A 24,085-nucleotide genomic window follows, 5' to 3' on the forward strand; every position below is an offset into this window, starting at 1 on the left:
GCAACAACATTTTACAGTTCTTTAAAACAGAAATTAAATTTTTAAAAGTTTGTTTTGTATACAGCATCCTTACTTGCTACTTTTATCCCCTCCAGAAGATTTTCTCTCTCCGGATGTTCTACCAGAACCAAGTTTCTCATCACTATCTTTTTTAATGTCTCTCTTTGAAGGATCATTTTTAACCTGTAAAACAAATTATTTAGCACATTAGCAGAACAGAAAAGCAGCCAGTTGTATCTTTCAGGAAAAGGGCACACATAGCGGATTGTCCAATTTCCTCTGCCTGCATTTTTTACACAGGCAGAGGAAAGCAGATGCATGCTTGTGCGTTTTTTTTGGGCTCATTTCTGCTCCATGTAGCTCCCCACAGGCCAATGTCAGGCCCATCAAGAGGGTACAGCATATGAAATCTAATTGACATTCATGTGCCAGTGTACAAACACAGGCAGAGGAAGGCAAAAAATCCCCTATGTATACTCTTGCTCTAACAGATTTCAGACTTGCCTTTTCTACAGAGATCTGCTGGCCATGCAATTCTGTTCTGTGAAGGTGAGAGATGCATCTAGCCACATCAGCACTTGATGACATAGTTACAATTCCATAGCATTTTGCTCCTGGACTTCGTGCATTAGTAACCACCTTTGCACTAAGTACCTGTAAAAAATAAATAAAATAAATGGTCCATACCAGCAGGAATATTACACCCCATTATATCTCAATTCTTAACCAATGAAGCATATAAGCTTTTCTTGTTTCCTAATTGGTTTTAAGGGGATTTTTATTTCCACGTGGCTTAAAAGGAATGTTGGAAAGGTGCCACACTCTCCCTACATAGTTAAACAGACAGTAACATCAAAAAATGAAAAATGTTTCAAACTAAATTGAATAATGTACCGTTGCCCTGTGCTGGTAACACTAGTATGTTTGCTTCAGAAACTACTATAGTTAATATAAATACCCTGCTGGGTGGCCACTTGGGCAGCCATTCAAGCTGGAATATAGGTTTAAAAGGCACTAGTTACATAACAAATAAGCTCAGTAGACTACAATGGTATTTAATCTATCTGCTATGTAACCTATGCCTTCTCTTTCCAGATTGAATCGCTGCACCCGTGGCTACACAGCAGGGTATTTTATTAAACTATAGTAGAGTTTTTAAAGCAAACCTGCAACTTTTACCAGTTCAGGGCAGCAGTACATTGTACTTTAATTACTTTGATACATTCATTTTTTTTTTTTTGTGTTACTGTTCCTTTAAGACACCAACAATTAAAGAGTTAAACAGCCACCTAAAACACACACTGCATCTGGTAGCTGAAGCAAAAAATAAACATCACTGTAGACATTTTTTGTTTAGGATAATGCTTAGAATTCTCAATTTTTAAATGTACCTTTCCATATTTTCCAAATAGATTCTTGAGATCAGCCGCCTTTGTGTTAGACGAAAGTCCACTGACCCAAAGATTGCGTGTAGAACTCCCACTTGTGCCACTAGTACTACCTATAACAGATTTCCATAAACATTTAAGTAAACATTTAAGGCAATCACTATTGTACTTGTTAAAGAGGCAAAAACATTTTGAAACAAAAAAAAAAAAAAAACCACACAAATGGTAAATAAATAAAATTAACATCAAAGGTAAAACCCAATACTATTTACCAGCCTGCCAAAATTCAGAGGATGCACTGGCCTAAGGGACTTGCCATGATCATCTCTACCTTTTCCCTAACTGGGTAAGCACAAGCGGTGTGCAAAATGAACGTTACCCAGCTTTAATAGATAGAAGAGATGGCAACAGTGCGCTTAGAGTAAACTAACCCAGACCATCACATTTTATGCACTTAGCACATGGAGAAGCAGGTTAGAGTTAAGTAACCCTTGGGGGGGGGGGGGGGGGGGGGGTGGAAGATTTAATATTTACTTCTCCTTTACAGGTCTATTTAAATTTAAGGTAAAAGGCAGATACAGACACCATTCTTTTTTTCCCCCCAAAGTTGGTTGAATCCTACAATCCTAGAATTCAATAAACCCCTAATATATTTTAATAAACCCCTGAAGATTTTCTCTGTGGATAAGCATTGCCAATAAAAAGCTATTTTTTTTTTTTTTTTACACACTGAATTCTGTTAATCAAAATCCTTTAATGAAAGAAATGGAGAAGAAAAAATCCTTCTAAAAAGTGTAATATGTTCACCATGAGCTGGTTAATTGTAGATCAAAAACCACACAGTGGTACAGTGGTAAGCAACACTGAATGCAGTGGATGCCAATGGGAAACTATTAAGCGTAATGTCCATGTTATTGGGTTTATGTTCAAGTGTAGATTACTGCATTAAAAGGAGACTATCATGCAAAAATATAATATATTATATATATTATTTAAACCTTATTATTTAAAAAAGTTAGACTAACTACCAACTGACAAAGGCGGAACAAAGCCGCCTGCAACAAAAGTCAGATCTCTCTTTTTACAGACGTTTCAAATTGTGACACATGACAGCCACAGCATATAACCATTATCGCTATTAGTTCTATGCACTGAAGATATTACAAGATTAAAACTGCAAGTCTGCAAGTTTAGGATACATGGCTCTGGACAATTTATGGCTCTGGATGGTGAGTTGGCCACAGAGACATAACTAAAAGGACACCGATCATAAGTCAAAATCCCCCTAATCTTATAGGTTATGACTACATGTGTAATTTCACTCCGGGCCAAGCTTTTTTTTTTTTTTTTAAACTGCCCCTTTATTGGACCTCCCTACAGATCTTCTATACTCCTTGCATGTGCTTCAAATGATGGGTGGACCTGTCCCAACAGCTCTGGTCAGACGCACAGGAGAAAAATAGCCAATCACAACCCTACAGTCACAAAAACAGGGACAAGCTGCTGGCTCCCCTGCACAGTCTGGGAAAGAAGGCAGCAGAAAGTAAAACAGATGGGCAGGACTAATAGGGTTTTTGGAAAAGTTTAATAAATTAGCCCAAAACAATGTAATGCCACACATTCTTTTTTCACAAAATATGTCCCCCTTAGGCTAATGCCACACAGAGCATATTCTCGGCAAGCCAAAAAACACTTGCCAAGAAAACCCGCTACTTTAAAATACACCTACCTTGTGCCTGCACAAGAACAAACTGAATACGCTTGTGCAGGCACATGTTGCCAATATCCGCCAAAAAATGCAAGTGCCTGCTACCGAGCGTATTCAATACATTCGGGTGTAGGCACAGGTATGGGAATTTTTAAGTGTATGGAGTGTATTCTCGGCAATTGTTTTCAGGCTTGCTGAAAATATGCGCCATACGCTACATGTGGCATTAGCCTTAAAGGACATGTAAAGCCCACACACAAAAATGTAATCAGTGAACAGCCTCTTTGAAATCTTTCAATACCTGCCACTAATTGTCCAGCGTTAATAGTAAGTCTGCAGCATACCCTTAGTCACTAAAGGTGGCCACACACGTAGTGATTTGCGATCTTTCTTGCGACCATCGGTCGCACGAAAGATCGTACAATCAGCCACAAACCGTTCAGGGCTGAAACAGCAGAAACAATAGAATTTCTACCTCCTTCTGCCGATTCAGCGCTGAAGGCAGATTTTGGTTAGGCGCCTTCTATGGCGCCCGATCAAAATCTTTTAACTGGCCCGATCGGCGAGTCGACCGATATCAGCAGCCTCCTGCGATATCGGTCGACTCGCCGACTTGCCATACACGCACCGAATATTGTACGATTATCGGTGCGTGTATGGCCAGCTTTAGATTTGCTTCTCCTCCTGTAACCCACTTGCCCCCCTCCCTCAGGAATTTGCTTTGACTTCTGGCTTGTGGGCATGCTCCGTTATTCTAAGCTCAAATTACTAAACATGCCCTCCAGTCTCTAAATGGCATTGCCTGCTTCCATAGATACTCACCTCCTATCCACCTCTTCTGCATTAAGCTCCAACAAAGCAGAACTTTTATCAGACAGTTCTGCCTGTGTAAGCCTGTATTCTTGAAAATGTATGCTGAATAAGGGTCTGTGTGTGTATGCCGTTTGCAGATTTAAATGTATCCGATTATGTATCAGGGAAACAATGGCCACCAGGGTGAAAGCTGCTACTTGCTTTAGGAAAATGTGATAGTACTGCATATATCCCACTCCGTTTGCTAGCACCAATGATGCCATTTTGGTGGGGGGAAGACGTGCCCAACTGATATACACTGTAGGCAAATGTAGGTTTTACATGTCTTAAATAAGAATTAAGGCCTCTCATTTCTGATTTTAATGTAAAGCTTCATGTGCGTAGCATTTTTAGAAGAGCTGTTTTCCCTACACTTGCATTGAAAGGAGCTTTTTTTGTCTCCTTTTGGCCCTTTCACCTTAGCATTGATGGTAATTTTATTTCATACTTATCTAAATATTATAAATGCTTAAGCATCAATCCATAAGCAGAATCCATAATGCTTTGGATCCTGTGGTTTCTCAGATAAGCAGTCTTTTTTTTTTTTTTTTTTTTTTTTTAATTTGGAGAACCATGCCCTTAGAGTACAAAAACATTCAGATTATTCTGTAATTTTTTTTTATTTTTTTTTTTTTAGAAAGGTTTGTTGAAATTGGACCCCATGAGAAATGGCAATGCAATTGTTTTGACAGATTCTGAACCTAAATACTAAAAGTGTTAACAGATCCCATACTTCTACGTTGTTTTCAGGTTTTTTGTTTTTTTTCAGACATAAAAGATTCACCAGATTTAAAGGAATCCATTATAGCTGTCTCTTGTAAGAACCATTTCCTGAAGGACCTGAAGTACCTCTGGTTTTCATAGCAGATTGTACACAGAGCACTTCATATTACAATGGTACAAGGGAAGCTGGGTTGCACGACACGGTGAGGCTAAGGGGAATTGGAAAATGGTTCTTGCAAGTAACATGGCTTCCCTTCAACTTGTAGAAACAGTTATGCCTGCGTTAGAAAAAATATTTTTTGGAAGATCAGAGTGTTTATGCAGCTTTTCTAAATAAGCCCAACTAAATAAAGTCACGTTGCAAAGGGAAAATAATCCGTTTTGCAACAACTGTTAAAGATAAAATACAATTCTTACCTTTATCCTCTTTGGATGCTGACTTGCTTTCTTTAGCATCTTTAGATGAACTATAAAAGGCAAGTAATTTAAGAAAACAAAGTGAAAAACAAAAAACACTTTACAAGCCTGCAATATTTTAAAGTTTATAAACAATTAAAAAAAAAAAATACAAACAACAAAGGCCCAAAATAGTTATAATGCCTTGGAATGATACAATTGGTTTTTAGAAACAATTGATTCCCTTAAAGGTTTCTTGATCTGATTTTCCCCAGGATGCCTGAAGGTCTAGATTCTGAATATTCTATTCAGTGTGGACATATGGCAATCTTCGCTCGATTTCAAGAATGGGAGTGACTTCATTGTGTGTTCTCATCCTTAGCTGATCCTTACCATCATCCCAAGGACTTTTAGAAACTCGTCAATTTGGAAAAAAAATAAAAGTGCTGGCAATTCGATTATAGAACTGGTAGAACAGATCAGGGAGATCTTGAATTAAAAAAAAAAAAAAAACTAAATAAATGAAAAAAAAATTGACAAAAAAAAAATTAAAAATAAACACACTCAAGGTAAGTTACTACTTATATTCTTGATGCTACCCCTTAATGTAGAGTGATCTTAGTGAACGCTGGTAATCAGTACTGTAAAGAACTGACATATAAAGACAAACCTCTTTGCTTGACCAGTAGCCCCTGTAGAAGAGGCACCTTTCTTCTGAGAATCCTTGTCTTTTTCTCCAGATTCAGTTTTCTTTGAAGCTTCTCTGCCATCTTTCTTAACAGCATCTCCTTTCCCACTCTCCTCTTTTTCATCTTTCTGGTTCTCGGACATCACATCCTTTTGATCCTCCAGGCCATCCTTGGGGTCACTCGCCTCCTGCTCATCTTTTGGCTTGCTTGTCTCAGAATCTGCAATTTTCACATTTTTACCTGTTTCTAGGAGGTCATCCCCATCACAATCGAGCGTTATAGCATCTTCAGCCTGGATTGTGACAGATACGTTATCATCATCAGCTTCTTTCAGGGAGGAGCTAGTTTCCATTTCTTCTTTGATTGTCAGTTCTGACTCATTCCCTCCTGAGTGAAGAGGTTTAGATATTTCTTGTGTGACATCACCAGAACCTGTTACATCTAAGAGGATTTAACAGGAATAAACATTGCAAAATAAGATGTTTAAACAAATTCAAAGCCTAAAATGAGGACCTAGAAAAAACAAATCTGGTTAATAGTCGAAGATTAGGAACAATACAATTCTTATTATAGTATAAAACTAAGTTATGGAGACATTCTTCATGGAATAGTAGTAGAAAGGATGCAATCTCCAGGATTTTGATTCTTCTGCACATTCTCTTTATTAGAAATCTTCATATCAGAAATAGTTTTTCAAGGTCTCTTGTAAAATTCTGCAACACAAGTAACTTCTTCACTATGTTGTCAACACAGAAACGAAGGTCTATATTTTCAGTGTGTGAACTCACACCACCAGATAGTCTTCAGCATAATGTCCACTGACCAGCTTTAAATGCTATTATGAAGGCAAGAAATTTTCTGAAGCCATTTCCAGTCATGCAACTAGATTCACATTGTTAGAAAAAAACATGTCCAAAATCAACATGGTTCCTCATGACAGACAAAAATGAAGTCTTGTATAGTGTGGTTATCAAATTTGTTCATCTGTCCATGTGCGGTAATGATGAATAAAGCTTATGTACCAGAACTATTCCAGCATCTTGAAGGTTTTATTGACATCACATTCTTGAGTCACACACTGTTTCCTTTCCATGATCCTCTTCATGAGAGCTTTCATAAGAATCCAATATCAATCTGTACAATCCATGAGAAAGCAGATGTCCAGCCAAAATAGTCCTCCCTCAAAAGCGGTATTCAAGATATCAACTTCACATCTTCAGTTACTGTAGCAGAGGTGGTTGGAGGTAGTGTTCCACAGTAGAAATATACAATAAAATAACTTACCTTAAAAGAATAAATATAAATCCTCAGCAAAAAGTGTCTGTTTGAACAGGTGGTTTCACTTAGCAACGTATCTTGGTGAATATTACATAACTATATTGCAATAAAAGTTGTGCCAATATCTGTCTGAAAAATACCTAACCACAGCCTGAAAATAACTAACCTTTCTTTTCATCTTCCTCTGCTTCTTCTGCCTAAAAATGGAAACAAAAAAATATATTATATATAGCAAGGTAAAAGTTCCAGACAAGCATGTAAAACATTAATAATATTAATAGGTAGTTAAGAAAGGATTGTTTACCCATCTGTATTAGTAAAACATGTACACTGAATTAAAACACAAGGAAAGCCATTTTAAAGGAGGTGCCAATGTGTTAAGTATTCTTGACCCTAAAAAGGTACATCATTGATGTAGACTTGTATGGCATATTTTTTATCTTTAAAAAAAAAAAAAAAGACAGCAGTACTTCTCAAACATTTCTACTACCCAACTAATTTATTAAGTATAATAATTAATATAAATATATATGTGTACGTGCGTGAGTTATTTAACCTATACATTTACAATGGGAATTATGTTGTAGATAACAATTCTCTTTCTAAATCCTTAGAATATGCGTTAAGGAATTTGTGAGAGGTTCAATGATGAAGTTTTAAGTGAAAAGACTGGAGATAATCAAAAATCCTTGTGTTTTACATAATCTTGCAAGAGGCAAACAGTGCCCATCGTGTGTTTAAAATGTAATAAAGCAGTCAAAGTCTGGGAACTAAGGTATGTCCCAAATAGAACATTGCAAAATAAACAGTGAAGTAGTATACCCTCCTTTCCCTTAATAATTAGGGACAATGGCAGTATGCCAACATCAATCCCCTTGGGAGGACTTGGCCAATTATGGACTCTAGATCACTGCTACCTAGAGGACAGCAGACAGCCTTTTTTAACTAGCAATTGTGAAAATATACTGTCTGGTCACCATTGCAGGGTCTGCACAGGATGTTCAGTTGGCTAGTATATACTCAAAGATTGCTGCTAGGTCCCACCACAAGTACAATTTTTCAGCCGATTTTCAAGAATTTCTCAATAGCTTTATTTAGTACTGTAAAGTTCTCATACTAGACAAACATTTATTAGAAGCATGTCTTGAGACAATTCATTCTATACAAAGTCAATGCCCTGCAGTCCATGAATGTGGAAAGGATCACATTTCAGTACGGTCTTGCAGTGAAGGGTTTCAAAATGTGTTATTAGGTAGAACAGGTAAGTTTGTAGACATTTAGACCATGAAAACAGTTCCTCCCTCAATTGATACCACCATGGTTTGTTATCCACACTGCACACAGATCAGCAACAATTCTCGGTCCATTTAGAAACGAAATGGCGACAGGGTCAATCTGGACTTCAAGCTTGGTGAGAGGCAGTAAGAATGACTGCATTCAAGATACCTTAAAACACTGATCCAACTTTAGTGTCACAGTGCCACAATTTCCACCTTGTTCCTGGACAGAAGTACCCTGCATGCTTAGGTGTCAATCAGGATTTTAACACAAAATGAAAGATCACACTACGGAAATGTTCCAAAAATTCTAATCTGAACATAATCTTTGTAAAAAGAGTATTTAGGATCAGAGTGTATTCCTTGGAGAAAAAAACTGAACCCCTAAAAACCGCATCAACTAATGGTCCCATCTGTCTTCGCCCTAAGAGGTAAGTGTGATGATTAAAATTAGATATCTTTTCTGGGCTATAATTAAGGAACAAGGAAATCTCTGTACAAATGACTAACGCAGATCTGCTTGCCTAATCTGCTCCATGTGCCTGCCCTGACAACTACAGTATCCACCTCAGTGCAGGCACTTGCATCAGAGCAGAGTGTAGGTTCAGCCAAAAATGCCTGCTTTCGTGTTTTAAAGTGAGATAACTGCACATCAAGCACTTTTCATATGTTAATTGTACACATATTTGTTTTCCCTGGCAAAGTATAACCTGCTTCTGCAGTTTATATACTCAGAGAACTTCCCATTGACACTCTTGTTTGTTATCATGATACCTACCCTTGAAATGCAAAAATTAGTAAGAAGCATTTAAATAAACATTTTACATATACATCTAAATACTGCTCAGAAAAATGAAAGAGCTGTATTGGAATCACTCATGGTTTATTTTACTAGATCTTACTAGTAGATCTTTAGATCTAGAATGATTTATTTTCACCTGACTGCAGTCTGCTAAAATCCTTTTTAACCGACAATGGAGCAACACTATGAAACCAGCCATTTCACCATCCACCGTTATCTAGATAAACATATCCGACCTTATTATGAGGGGGGGGGGAAAAAGGACCCAGAACAAATACCAGTTCCAAACACTGGATCAGTAGTTGAATTTAAAAGGAAAAAGTAAAAAAGCTATTCTACCCTGCACCAATAACTGCCCTATCCACTAAACCATTAATGTTTTAATAGAAAATACCTGCTAAAAACTTGGCTTCCTGTCAATTGAACTACGGTGATACTGCGAAGGAAGGAGCAGCATCCACTATGCGACAATCGATTGATCGATCCTAGCCCAACTCCTTCCTATACAGAAAGAAGGCTAGGCTCAATCAATTGATCGTCGCATAGTGGATGCTGCTCCTTCCTTCACCGTATCGCCGTAGTTCAATTGACAGGAAGCCAAGTTTTAGCAGGTATTTTCTATTAAAGCATTTAAAATACTAAGTGGTTTGCAGGATAGGGCAGTTATTGGTGCAGGGTAGAATAGCTTTTTTTACTTAAAAAATTTTAGTTTTACTTTTCCTTTAAAACCTACCTTATGCAACTCTAAAATCCTTTGCCAAATTTTAAAGAACCATATATTACCCTTTTTAACATTTTGTAAAACATTAACAGTAATATTACAAGAAATAAAATTATAGACCTTACTTTTTCTCTAAGCCCAGCAAGTACTGAATTCATAGCCACTGAATGTGCAGCTTAAGCTGTTTCTAACAGTTTTTGGTATGTCCATTTTGGTCCCATGCCAGACAGACAAAACTAAAAGCCAAAAAACTGGTCGTCCTATTTGGAATTCTAATTTTCAGAGCAAAGATTGCACAGGAAATTCTATCCTTTAAGTACTGGTATGGGATCCCTTATCCAGAAAGCTCTGAATTACAGAAAGCCCCTCTCCCATAGACTCCATTTTAATCAAATAATTCAGAATTTTTAAACGGATTTCCTTTTTCTCTGTAGTAATAAAAGAGTACCTTGCAATTGAGCCCAACCAAGATATAAATATTCCTTATTGGGTGCAAAACAATCCTTTTGGGTTTAATTAATGTTTTATTAGAGATCCAAATTACGGAAAGACCCCTTACCCGGAATAACCTTGGGTCCCGAGCATTCTGGATAATGGGTCCTATACCTGTACTGTTATTTCCTAAAGTGTAGCAAATCCTTTTTTAAATTTAATGCAATTTATAAAGATTTTATAAAAGGGACTTTCCCGTTTTTAATATCTGGTATACCATGGCAAGGGCCAAACTAAGTGGAAAATATTCTTGTTTTTGAAACACTATGCATGGCAAGACAGTCACTGGAAGTTCTAGGCCTAACTCACTACAGGGCATTTGAAGTCTGGTTGCCAACTGATTTCCGTAGTAAGCTGGGCCTGGGACATCAGTTTCCATTCAGAGCCAGAATAATTTACATTTTGATGTTGTCTTAATAAAATATATCAGAACAGAATGCTGCCATACTAAAAATAAAATTATATTAATACCTGGATGTCAGACCCTTTCTCAGGGTTGTCACAATGAGATGTTTGCTTTGTTTCATTTTCCTCTTCTGTAGATAGTACATTAACAAAAGTAGCACTTTCTTCTTCATTCTCCTCAGAGTCCTTTAGCTCATCATTGCCATCTTGATCACTTACATCTTGAGTCTCGAGTTCATTATCCTTTAAAAATTATTAACATTGTGAATTGGGTTTTTTGGAAAAAAAAAAACCCAGAATTATGGCAAGTACAATACATCTGTACCAGTTTAAAAGGGAAACCATGATCCCTTAAAAAGGGGGGAAATTTTCTACGAAACCAAATTTGAGCCATTAGTCAGCAGCTTTCTTATAGTGGTTTGATGCTGCCAAATATATCATCTCTGCTTCTTGGTGTCTGCTCTCAAATGTTACACCAAGATCTGAGGGAGCCACCACAACAAATGACTGTGTTTACATTCATGGAGCGAGCTTTACACTACCCATATGAATAAACTTACTAGATTACTAGTCAAGGCGGTAAAGCATGCACTCACTATACTATGTATTTGGCTAAAAGAACTACAGAGCTTAATCCCCAAAGACACAACTGTCAAAGACAGAAGGGTAACAAAACATGGCTGCAGTGCATGCTTCTTACATTTCTTTTAAAAAGCAATATGGATAGGTCAGCAAAGAACTACACTGAAGTCTGCATACTACTGTTGTGAGCTTGCATACAAGTTTATATTTCCTGTACTGTATTTATCATTACCAGACAGCATGATATGGGGGAAGTTAGACCAAGCATCAGAGATAATTTTGAGGCAAATGTAGGATTCCAAGAGTTAGGTTTTGTAAACCCCCTGTTACTCATGTGCCATTTCCCTTATGTATGACAAGCTAACCTTATTTTTTTTTAAGTGCAAAATGGTTTAGTATTTTAATTCACTGGCATTTAAAAATGGCTGCTCCATTAAGCAGAGCTGTGAAACACAACATGACCATGGGTGGAGAGCTGCAGATCTTTAGAGCAAGATGCTCGTACTACTCCGTTCATAAACACTATGCAGACATGATGTTGGCTTCTAATATATTTGCAAATATGCCTTGCAGTATAAATTGTGTGTTTAAAGCCGATATTTTTTCAACTTCTTGGTGGCAGAATAATGCATTTCCCTTATCTGCATAAGAATTAAATATGATGTCCCATGCTAAAACTATGCAGTATAGACAGAAGACGTACATAACATGAAATCTTTGCAGCACAGAACAGCTGGTTAAAAATAGGTTGCATTGTTTTCTATAGGTCAAACCATACATTATTAGTATAGCAACACATACAGGATAACTTCAGCTTGGCAAGTACAAGCATAGGATCTAATTTCCACAAACCCACTATCCAGAATGCACATAAATATTTAAACAAACAATTCTTATTTTTACCAGATTTCTTTGTTTCTGTAATAACAGAGAGCCTAAAACTGTGCTCAATCATGAGATTTTTAGTGTTTAAATGGTTTTTGGTAGCCTTAAGGAATGTTGCTCAAAAATATATGAACCCCTTTATTTGGAAAACCCCAGATCCTAAAAATGTCATATTAGATCCCACGCCTGTAGTTTAAGAAATTCTCAAGCAGCATATTTCAAAAAAGACTAATAAAGTAAAAGTGTAAAAACTGCTGGAACATGGAAATCTACAAAATAATTTCTACGCACGACTGACTAGTAACCCACAGATAAAGGCTAAAAATTACAGAATGTTATGATGTCTATCTAATCAAGTTTTTTTTTTTTTCTTATAAAGGCTTCCGTTTTCATTAGGGTTAATATGATAATTGAAATAGATTTTTACTACAGTATCTGCTGCGCTGACTACCTCTTAACAGCTTAGAAAAAACAAAGCTCATTATGCAGTGCTCATTAGTAAAAAGATACCACCTGAACTGTATAGTTTTATTAAGAAATGCAAATACATTTATTGCACTTACAGGAGTGGTACCAAAATGTTTTGAAGTCTAAATCAGATTTTAAATTGGCAAATAATGACAATACACATAGCACCACTGCATCTAAACTAGCAGCAAATAATTTTAAACTAGCTTAGTTCAGTTGTTTTCAGACAGAACTTAGGAAATACATAAATCCTTTTTTTTTGTATCACCTATTCATGTCTTTTCATTGTCTGTAATTATTTGTATAGCCAGTGGGCTTGTAGGTCTGAGCTCTGTTAAAAATCATATTTTGTAAAGTTTTAAATATACAAAAAAAAAAAAACAATAGTGCAGCTCTGGGTAGGGTCAAACATTTAAACCGTTATATAATTGAAATTAGTTAATAAATTATGAATAAATGCTACATGCACTGGCAGGGAGCTCTATTAGCCCACACCTCTGGTGGGGAAAAAAAATATAGGGGTGATAGGTGCCCTTTAAATTTAAAAAAAATGGTCAAAATTAAAATTAGACAGCCACTGAAAAGGTGTTTAGAGATAGCGAAGACAGAAATAAAAAATTAAACTAAAAAAATTGAGTGTTTGAAAAGTGAACAATGTCTTTTTTTGCCAATGCAAATCACAACATTTATGCTTTATACAACACCAAAGAAAGAACGTTCTGTGTAAACAATGAGTGGGAAGGAAGTAAGATCAGGAAACCAGAATGCCCCAGCAGCATCTATACACCACAAATAGAACTGATTGAAAAGTACATGATTAAAACAAAAAAAAAAAAAATAATAATTTCAGCTCAATAAAGTAGGCTTTTATTTGCGTATCATAAAATGTATACAGCCACCTCAAAAAAAAAAAAACCCACATCCGTGCACCAATGAAATTATGATTCAATAAGTTTTCGAAGACTCACTAAACTGCACTAAAGAAAGCTTTCGGTTTTTATTGGACCATCACATTGGAAACATCCCATGTACCAAAATTTGAGACAGACACTCCCAAAAACGTGCAACATTAAAAAAAAAAAAAAAAAAAAAAAAAAGCAGATTTAACAGATGGAAGAAAGCAGCACAGAGTAATTTTTTTTTCAAGGAAATTAATTAAAGCATTGACACAGGGATAAAATATTTTGGTACAGAATAATTAAGGGAAATGCCTAGCAACTTAAAAGTACTGGGGACCGGAATCAATTAAGCTATTACTGCAAAATTATTACACTTTCTGTTAAATTGGCACACATTATTCACTAGTACATATTACAACGGATTATGCTCTTACAAAGACTTACTTAACAAGATTAAAAATCAACAAAAGCATAAGGTGTAATATTCTAAGCATATTCTAATCGATTCAACACAAACAAGTTCTAGTTAAATGATGAAAAATAAAAAATGTATTATCATGGCATATATGGTTTTAGTCACTTTAAAACAGCAGTTCACCATAAAAGGGGCAGAGGGTTTTAAGAATGATATGAATATTAATATTATTATTATTGATTAAACAGAACCTTGTAATTGATCCCAACCTAAGATAGAATTAAACCTAATTGGATTGTTTTTGCCTCCAATAAGGATTATTTAATTTTTAAATGATTTTTTAGTAGACTTAAGGTGTGGGGATCCAAATTACAGAAAGGCCCCTTATCTGGAAAACCCCAGGTGCCAAGCATTCTGGATAACAGGTTCCATACTTATAACGCAACTTTCAAGTTGGTCCTATTAGGTAATGTGGTTTTAGAGTTATGTTCAGTGTGTTAACTTCAGGTATGGGATGCCTTATCTGGAAACTAGAAAGCTTATCCAGAAAGCTCCGAATTACAGGATGCCTGTCTCCCATAGACTTCATTTTAATCAAATAATTCAGAGTCCAAATGGGTTTAATTAATGTTTTTATGTTTTTTAGTAGACTTAAGGTATGGAGATCCAAATTACAGAAAGACCTCTTATACGGAATACCCTTGGTCCTGAGCATTCTGGGTAACGGGTCCTATACCTGTATTACATGCAAGGTTAAAAAACCCTTCACGACTAAGGCCGTAGGGAAGATTCCCATAGCAAGTGTCTTCAGGAGACACTTTAGTAACACAACAAAATAATCAGGTTCTTGTCTGACCCATGCTATCAACCCTGAAATCAGAAGTTAGGGCACAATAGGTATTTATCTTACTGCTGGATATAAGGGACCAAAAGTGAAGCATTTTTGGGTCAAAATCATCACAAGCAATAGAAAGAAAGCAATCCATAATTATCACTACAGAAGTATTCACAAGCATTAGAGGTAAATTGTTTTTGCATAAGGGCATGAGGAAATGTGTTGCATACATTAAATCTGCACTACCACAGCTAACAAATCTGAAAATGCCTTCCCTTTAAGAGGCACATTGCCACAAGTTAACATATTACTTGTGGCAATCCTGCTTAATCAAAGAATTGACTTCCTTGGAATTTCACGCTATCAAGATGAATTACCGTGAGCAATGTGTTTTACTTGCAGTCATCCAAAGCTCAGACAACTGGAAGGAGATGTCGCATACGGTAGCACATATTTACTGCGGGCAGCAAACCACCTCATGTACCAGTACCACCCTCCTTAGTATTTGTTTTTTTAAACACAATTTTATATCAGTTATCTATAAGCATTCTATTACATCTTACAGTTACACTTCATTCACCCCCAGATTATAGCCAGCAAAAAACACTAGTCACTAGCTAGGTGTTGATAAGGTGATGATAGGGTTATGTTAATCACTGTCATTTAACCATTTGGTAGCTCTGCAGCACAAAAGGCTCACCACCCCCTTGGATGTTGCTCCCAGTGGCAGGTGCTTATTTTTGAATTCCTGGCTTGGAGACAAGTTTTGGTTGCATAAAAAACAGGTGTACTGCCAAACAGAGCCTTGTAGGCTGCCAGTCCACATAGAAGCTAGCGAACAGCCGACCATAGCCCTTAACTGGCACACCCCAGGAACAATTACTTAACTGCTAAGCAGTTCTTAACAGTCTGCATTTTACAAGGGGGGCATTTGAGTTTCTGATCATGATGCTTTTATTACTGTTATCATTTAGGTCACCTACTTACATAATAGTTATGCCAGATATACAAACAGTTAATGCACTTTAGAAACTATAACAGCTTTCAACATATAATGAAATTCCCGTACGCGTCACTTTATGATAAACAGATTAATCTGATTAATAATGCAGTAGCATGCCAGAGAGTTAGGCCAGCTGAAACTATAATCATATAAATGGGCCTCAAAATATTTTCAAATAATAAACAGTTCAAAATATTTAATCTCCTCCACTCTAGTGTTAGTCCACATCCTGCAGCTCAGCTAATGCTTTCAAATAGCACACCCTTTTAAGACCAAACTTATCATCCCCAATTCATGATATTAAATATATACCTTGAGTTTCATGATGGATATGCAAAAGCACTCAGCCAGAAAAGCTGTACCCTCATATCACAAAACGCCTTGGTGACTTCTAAAAGCCTTATATTTTGCAGTAAGGATCATTTTTCATTAAATTTTAAATTTGTGATTGGTGCACACACACATTTAAAATTACTCTAGGCTACTAGATCATATTCACCTTGACAGAATCTTCTTCCACTGAAGCTTCACAGCCTGACTCATCAGCCTCCATCTTTCTTCCTGAATTATCCCATGAAATAATTAAAAAAAAGTTAAATTACACAAAGATGTCTGGAAAAGTTTTGAGATCCTCAATTCAATATCACTGCTGTATTTAGTTCCATTTAAGAAAGAACAGTAAGTAAGATTTCCTAGCACTAAAAACTGCTTCATACAATCTAAACTTTAAGTGAATAGCATTGCACAGCTTGCCATAGCCAATGAATAACCATAGATAAACAAGTAGAAATGGAGTATAATGTACCAGTGACAACACTAGAATTATACTATAATTCAAGCTAGCAAATAATTTAAGTTATGTATGTGTATTATATTTTCATTTGATAGGAATCCAATTATTGAGCAATGCTACTCCAAAGAGGTGGGGGAAAAAACACCACATTTTATACACACATGGAAGCACTACCCTTAACTGTAAGGGCAGCGACACACAGGGAGAGTAGTTGTCGTATGGCAAATCGCTGTTGTCGCTGGCGACTAATCTCCCCGCAATGCCATCCCACCGGCTAGAATGTAAATCGCCAGTGGCATGGCATACGCGGCGCCGCAATTTGTCTAAGTCGCCCAAAGTTTCCTCTCAAGGCAACTTCGGCTAATTGCGGCGCCGCGTATGCCATGCCACTGGCGATTTACATTCTAGCCGTGGGATGGCATTGCGGGGAGATTAGTCGCCCACAACAGCGAAGATTTGTCGTGGCGCAACTAATTTCCCCATGTGTCACTGCCCTAAGGCCAACTGTTTAGGGTGCAGTTAAAAAGAAATATAATTTATTGTACAGCGCTGCGGAATATGTTGGCGCTTTATAAATAAATGTTAATAATAAAATGGAAAAAAGTACCACACTAATGGGAGCTATTCAAACAAAAGACTTTTGATCTTTTTGTAAATAACACCCATCCTTTCACCCTCTGTTGTGGCTGGTTTGTAAGCAGGAGTCACTTATGAAGGGGAAGTTATCAAAGCAGTGGTAATCCAATTATCAACTGCTCAAGGACCAAACATGGCATAGCCCGTTTCCTTGTATAGCAGAATGCTACTGCTAAACTTGTATTTTGGCCAGATCACTACACAGGATAATTGTCTCCAGAAGCTTCTACACTGGAGACTGAGCTCTCTGCCCTAACTCAAGTGGGGAACAAGGGGAATGTGACTGATGGGGAGGAGGGTACAGTATTACATGGAGCTCTTAGTTGTATGTTATGCCTTATTGTTAAAGGGGACAAACAAGAAACTCAATCCTACATAAATTGTAAATAGGATTTTCTTCAAATTAGCCTGCAACCACCATGATTTTGGGCAAAATTCTAAAATTGTTATACATTAATACAAACCTTTGTTCTTTGAATTTTTCTTTGGAGTATCAGAATTGACAGTTATTTCAATATTATCAGTATCACCTCCTTCTTCTTCAATTGCCTATGGAAAAAATACATTCCTTTTATCATTCAAGCACCATGGTAAAAAACAAAGGCTTAGCAGATTCTAATATCTTTGAATCAATTCACATGAACATCAATGGGAAACGGAGTAGCTCTACGGGGCAGGGACCTCCATCCTCTTGTGTCTTTGACTCTTATTGCAACTGTATCTTTTATTTTTGTGTTTATTGTAATACTTTGTATTTATCTACTATCTTTATAACTCTGTATTAATGTATTCTACTGTACAGCGCTGTGTACATAAGTGGCGCTTCATAAATAAAGATATACATACATACTGGTGATCACTACTGGAAAATGTACACTGGCACACTTTGTGGAGTTAGCTGCCTTATTCTCTAGTGTCCTGTAATGCTCACATATTGCAATGGGGCAATATGCTTCCCACACACACTAAGTAACTGCCAATAGTTCAGGGTATGCAGGCACAAAAAAAAAACCTAAACAGGGTTTTTATTTGCAATAAAAACCCTGTTTAGGTTTGAGAGGTTTTAGACAGACAGTTTGAAAATAATGTTAAAATTACAGTTACTAGACTCAAAATATGAAGCCCAAACCCCAAATTTAAAAAAAGCATACCATAACATTTTTTTGTTTTTATTATAGTATTTATTATTTATGTTGCATGCTGAAATACTTGAAATCTTCCCCCTGCTAAAGGCAGTCCATGTTGCCAAGTAACAAACACCTGACAAGTAAGTGCAGTTGCAGGTAGTTGTCTTAAAAAAGAAGGATGGTGCTATTTCAAGGGGTTTGTACTTGTCCCCTGAACTGTTAAATGGCACCTAAAATTCCCCACTGGAGGTGCAAGCTAAAAAAGCCAGAACTTAGAATATGCCCTTTAATAGGCACACAACCAGAATGCCCCTCATCACTGTAGGTGCCACTGCCATAAAGAAAAATTCACACCAGGAAGAAAACATAATTCCAAGCAACTATCCAATGTGGATTAACTGAAAATGTTTAGTGCTTTAAATGTTATTTGTAAATGTAATTGCTATTGAAAGCAGAATTTGCTTAACTCCTGGTTGATACTTTGTCTCCTGTGGCAAGGTCTGTAAAATCTTATGGCTTGCGTTATATTGTTTCAAATGTATTATATTTTGAGTTAACTTTTTTATTTTTTTAAGAATTAAAACTACTTACACAAATGTAGTACTTTGCATTTAATACTTCCAATTGAAAGGGTCATCTAGTACAAAAGCGAATAATTACTTCCTTCCTCCTTCCTTCCTTTTGTTGTGTTTAATACAGGGGTTTTATTATAAGAGACATTTAAAAAAAAAAAAAAAAAAAAAAAGGATACTTTTACTAGTAATCGGCTAAAAAAAAAAAAAGTTAGAATGCCCTAATTTTAAACAGGGGTCTAATATCCAGAATGCTTAAAACCTAGAGTTTTTCTTCCCATAAAAGACCCCTTATTTGTATCTGCATTCCTTAAGTATACTTAATAATTTAAACATTAAAGGAAAAGGAAAGGCTAAATCACTGGGGGGTGCCAATGTTAGGCACCCACCCCCTAGTAATTGTAGTCGCTTACCTTTTACCCCAGGCCGATGCTCCTGTTAGAAGAAAACCGCACCAGCCCGGGGTAAATGCAGACGAGCGATCCTTTTCCTTCCTTCTTTTGACTAGATGCCAAGGCCTGTGCAGGGGTTTCAGGTAAGCATTTACAATCACTGGCATTTTGGAACCCCCAGTGATTGTAACTTTCCTTCTCCTTTAAATAAATCCAGTAGGATTTGTTGTGCCACCAATAAGGTTACTGTACAGCAATGTGTATACTTGTAGCACTTATAAAACATTAGACATAAAAATGGCCACCTGTCTCAGCTGCCTTCTAACAGTTTCAAAATTCAGAAAGACCAGGGCAGAGAATAGAAAAGGGAAATATACCATTATCAATAGTAAGTGAATATCTATAAAAATAAAACAAAGTGTATTAAACACATTAGTTTAACTAACCTTAGCAACTTTTCCAATTTGTCTTTTTTATAGTCATATATTTAATATAGTTTTTTTTTTGTTTTTTTAATTATCTGCCTTCCTTTTCTACCCCTTTCCAGCTTTCATTTGAGGGTGCAAAAAAAAAAGAAGAAGAAGAAAAAAAAAAAAAAAAAAAAGAAGATTGATCTGTAAGGAGAACATTTTACTTTTTGTTAACTTTCTATTTAGGCCTCTAGTCACCTGGTCTTTAATCATTTTAGTATGGTGCAGACAGCAATACTCCAATAGTAAACTAAATAAAAAAAAGTTAAAAGGTGACCTTTCCCTTTAAGAATTCTAAAGCACTAATAAACCCACCTTTCAGGTGCTGGGGGGCTAGCTGCTCACCCATACTATTTTTATAATGCCACCATCACCCACTGCACTTTATTGGATAAGCGGATTATGAACAAGACATAAAAGTTAGCACATACAAATATTAAAGGGGACATATTGGATAAATGAGAAAATCCTAATTTTGTAGGCAATTATGAATAATATCCGGTGCTGGTTTCACTTTGTGCTAAAAATGAATCCTATCTGTAACAATGGCCCCTTTATTGGAGCTCCCTACAGATCCTATCACTTCTCTGTCCGAGTTTAAAATGAAGAGTGGGCGTGTCCTAACGGTCCATGCCAGAAGCACAGTAGGAGGGGGAGAGCCAATCACAGCCCTGCAGTCACACAAGCACAGACAGGCTTCAGTTCCCTATCAGGTCAGCCTAGCTGCCGATTGGTTCCTATCCCACAGTGCAGGGTACGGAGGGCCGCCGGCTCCCCAGCTCATCCAGAGAATTCAGCCAGCAGGAAGTGGCACAGATGGGCGGGACTAGTGGGGTTTTTGTGGAATTTCTCAATAAATCAGTCAGAAACACAACTTTTTTTAAGCACAATCCTTCTATATCTAGAGGAGTATAATTCCCTGGTACATTCATAATTTTTATAGGATATGTCTCCTTTAAAATTTCAACAGCGCCTTCAGGTAGAACACTGTAGCCCACCACTCAGCAATAAACATTTCAGGTGTTGCCGCAGCAACAGAGCTTCTCTTAGGGGACACTACCATCAGAGATTTCAAGTAAATGTCTCATGTGATGCTTAATCACTTAGCTAAAGCCTCTGTATAGCTACAGGTGAACAAGCATGTCAGCTTACAAGAAAGCTTCCCATCTTGCTCAGGCCCAAAGACCACCAGAATTATCATAATACAGTTATGGGATCCCTTATCTGGAAACCAGAAAGTACCAAATTACCAAACTTCTACGTAATGCCAACCCCTGTCTTATCAAAGCCTTATCTCATCTATTCAATCTCTCGCTCTCTACTGGAATCTTTCCCTTCCAACTGAAGCATGCACTTGTAACCCCTTTTCTGAAAAAACCCTCCCTTGATCCCTCCAATCCTTGTAACCTCCTACCTATCGCTCTGCTCCCATTCATCTCCAAACTACTCCAGCGCCTAGTTTACAACCGACTGACGCTATTCATCTCTGACAATAACCTGCTGGATCCCCTACAATCTGGTTTTAGACAACACTCCACTGAAACTGCTCTAACCCGACTAACAAATGACCTCCTATCGGCTAAAGCCAAAAAACACTACTAATACTTCTCGATCTTTCAGCTGCTTTTGACATTGTGGATCACCCCCTTCTCCTCCAGTCTCTCCACAATTCTACCATCTCCCCAGGTCCAGGTGCCTTGGGGTTATCCTTGATTCTGCCCTGTCCTTCACTCCTCATATCCAGTCACTTATCAAATCATGTCACTTTCACTTAAGAAATATTTCCAAAATACGATCATTTATCACCCAAGATGCTGCCAAAATTCTTATTCACTCTTATCATATCTCGCCTAGACTACTGTAACTCCCCTTTAATTGGCCTTCCCCTCCAAAGATGCCCCCACTCCAGTGCAGTCCATAATGAATACTGCTGCCAGGCTCATACACTTCTCCAACCGCTCCTCCTCTGCCATGCCGCTCTGCCAATCCCTGCACTGGCTTCTGCTACCATCCAGGATAAAATTTAAACTAATGACTCTCACATTCAAAGCAGTTCATAACGGTGTCCCACCCTACATCTCTGAACTTATCTCTAGGTACCATCCAACCCGCTTGTTACGCTACTGACCTGCTCCTCAACTCCTCTCTCATTCCCTCCTCACACACTCGCATTCAAGACTTTGCAAGGGCTGCCCCCCTTCTCTGGAATTCGCTCCCACAAACTGTCAGACTTTCTCCCAATCTCTCTGCCTTCAAGAGATCTCTAAAAATGCATTTATTTAGAGAAGCTTACCCTAATCTAGTTAACATAACCTCAGTGTGCTGCTAAAAGCAATACCCTGTGCCGCACCTTTCACAACTCTGGTCATGCCCATTCCCACACCTTGTGTCTCAACCCTTTCCCCTTGTAGATTGTAAGCTCTTTTGGGCAGGGCTCTCTTCACCTCTTGTATCAGTTATGGATTGCTTTATATGTTACTCTGTATGTTCAATGTATGAAGCCCACTTATAGTACAGCACTGTGGAATATGTTGGCACTTTATAAATGTTAATAATAATAATAAATTGCAGAAAGCCCATCTCCCATAGACTCCATTATAAGCAAATTATTCTAGTTTTTAAAAACAATTTCCTTTTTCTCTAATAAAACAGTACCTTGTACTTTATCCTAACTAAGGTAGAATAAACCCTTTCTGGAGGCAAAACACGCTTATTGGGTTTAATCAATATTTAAATGATTTTTAGCTCACTAAAGTTATGGAGATCTAGAACCTCCTAGGTGTCAGTTGACAAGATGGCAGGAATATTTACAGTTAGATTTAGACCAAGAAGAATGGGAGCTAGCAGTCAAATCGCTGAGAAAGTCCACACACTGTGTGTCTCATCATGAGAATCTCTTAAAAATGATATGGAGATGGTACCTCACTCCAGTAAAAATCGCCAAAATCAATACCAAAGTTACTCCACTTTGTTGGAGAGACTGTAAACAAGCAGGTTCTTTGGAACATATCTTTTGGGAATGTCCTAAAATCCAAGGATTGTGGAAGGAAAGAGGTTTTTCTTAGGAAATTACCTGTGAATTTGATGTATATTCCTCCCAGTATGGCCCTTCTCCACATAAAGACCATGGACTTGCCTCCCAAGGAGAGACTGATTTTTAATCACATTTTTGTGGTTACCAGGTGTAAGGTAGCAGAAAATTGGAAATCTAAAATAATTCCCAAAATTGAAGATATTCTTAAAACTGTAGAGTTTAATCTCAATGCAGAAAAAACCTGGGCAATCAGATCAGGAAATTTACAGTCCTTTCTGGTGAGATCAAGTTTATGGCATTCGATATACCCAGACACTAAATTGAATGATCTTAATTAGAGGTTATAAATCCCAAAAATCTAATAAATCCAATACATCCTAGAAACCCTCTCACAGAGATGGAGACTTTTCCAGTTGTGTACTCTGCATAACACAATTTATGAGGAGAGCGTACTGTTCTTAACTCTTAGCAATTGAATACAACTTCATTAGTTGTAGTATTAGGTGTAGTTGTAGTTATAGTTTTTACTATATGTATACTTCCTTATTGGGATATATCAATAGTAAAATATTGCTCTATATTTTTGGTGAAGCAAAATTTCTTAATGATACAGCTTGACTATGTTCAATCAATCCTTAGATGGATGCGACCCCTAGGATCTCAGTAGTGTCAGTTTATAAGCGTTTTGCACGTTTTCAACGCGTGATTAGTATACGGGTATAAATATACGTGTACATAACAAATTTCTTAACCAACAATATTAATTTATATTATATCATATTTTATCATATGTTGACCAATACTGAATGTATAAGTTTTCAACGGCTGTTATTTGTACTGCAGATTATTTTTCTGCATAATGTAAATATTAATGTTTGATAATATTTTAATGCCTTTATTTGGCTATAATGTTTAAAAAATCCCAATAAAAATGATTGAAACTAAAGTTATGGAGATCCAAATTATGGAAACATCCCTTATTGGAAAAAACTCTGGTCCCCAGCAGTCTGAATAACAGGTCCCATACCTGTAATAAAGCAACTACCTAATTTTTTTGTGGGGGGTGGTTACAATAAGATAAGTCTGCTCTGGCATCCCCTGTTTAGTGCCAATGATAAACATGAGTGACAGGCAGTGAAACTCCCATCAGGCCATCAGGCAGGGGAGGGGGGGCATCTTTGTTTATATCTAGTAAACCTTTTGGCAAAAATAACTTGGAAAATTACTTTGCTGAGCCAGGGAA

The 24,085-nt window shown here is 37.1% G+C and overlaps 1 protein-coding gene across 4 annotated transcripts in view; it reads right to left on the reverse strand.

The window, feature by feature from the left end:
* Nucleotides 1–24,085, reverse strand: part of sltm (SAFB-like, transcription modulator) — a 39,782-nt gene that overhangs the window by 13,492 nt on the left and 2,205 nt on the right. The window contains exons 2-10 of one of the 4 annotated variants that reach the window (XM_012969973.2): nucleotides 17,712–17,796; nucleotides 16,318–16,379; nucleotides 10,798–10,974; nucleotides 7,201–7,231; nucleotides 5,738–6,143; nucleotides 5,089–5,138; nucleotides 1,392–1,501; nucleotides 505–654; nucleotides 74–183 (exon numbers count right to left, since the gene is read on the reverse strand). In XM_012969973.2, the coding sequence (XP_012825427.1) occupies nucleotides 74–183; nucleotides 505–654; nucleotides 1,392–1,501; nucleotides 5,089–5,138; nucleotides 5,738–6,143; nucleotides 7,201–7,231; nucleotides 10,798–10,974; nucleotides 16,318–16,379; nucleotides 17,712–17,796 (1,181 nt within the window). Of the gene's footprint in view, nucleotides 1–73; nucleotides 184–504; nucleotides 655–1,391; nucleotides 1,502–5,088; nucleotides 5,139–5,737; nucleotides 6,198–7,200; nucleotides 7,232–10,797; nucleotides 10,975–16,317; nucleotides 16,380–17,711; nucleotides 17,797–24,085 lie in introns of all 4 variants that reach the window. The other 3 variants (NM_001102836.2, XM_012969975.2, XM_012969974.2) reach the window with 3 other exon arrangements.

The sequence above is a fragment of the Xenopus tropicalis genome, chromosome 3 (genome assembly GCF_000004195.4).
Source record: "Xenopus tropicalis strain Nigerian chromosome 3, UCB_Xtro_10.0, whole genome shotgun sequence".
NCBI classification, from domain to species: Eukaryota; Metazoa; Chordata; class Amphibia; order Anura; family Pipidae; genus Xenopus; species Xenopus tropicalis.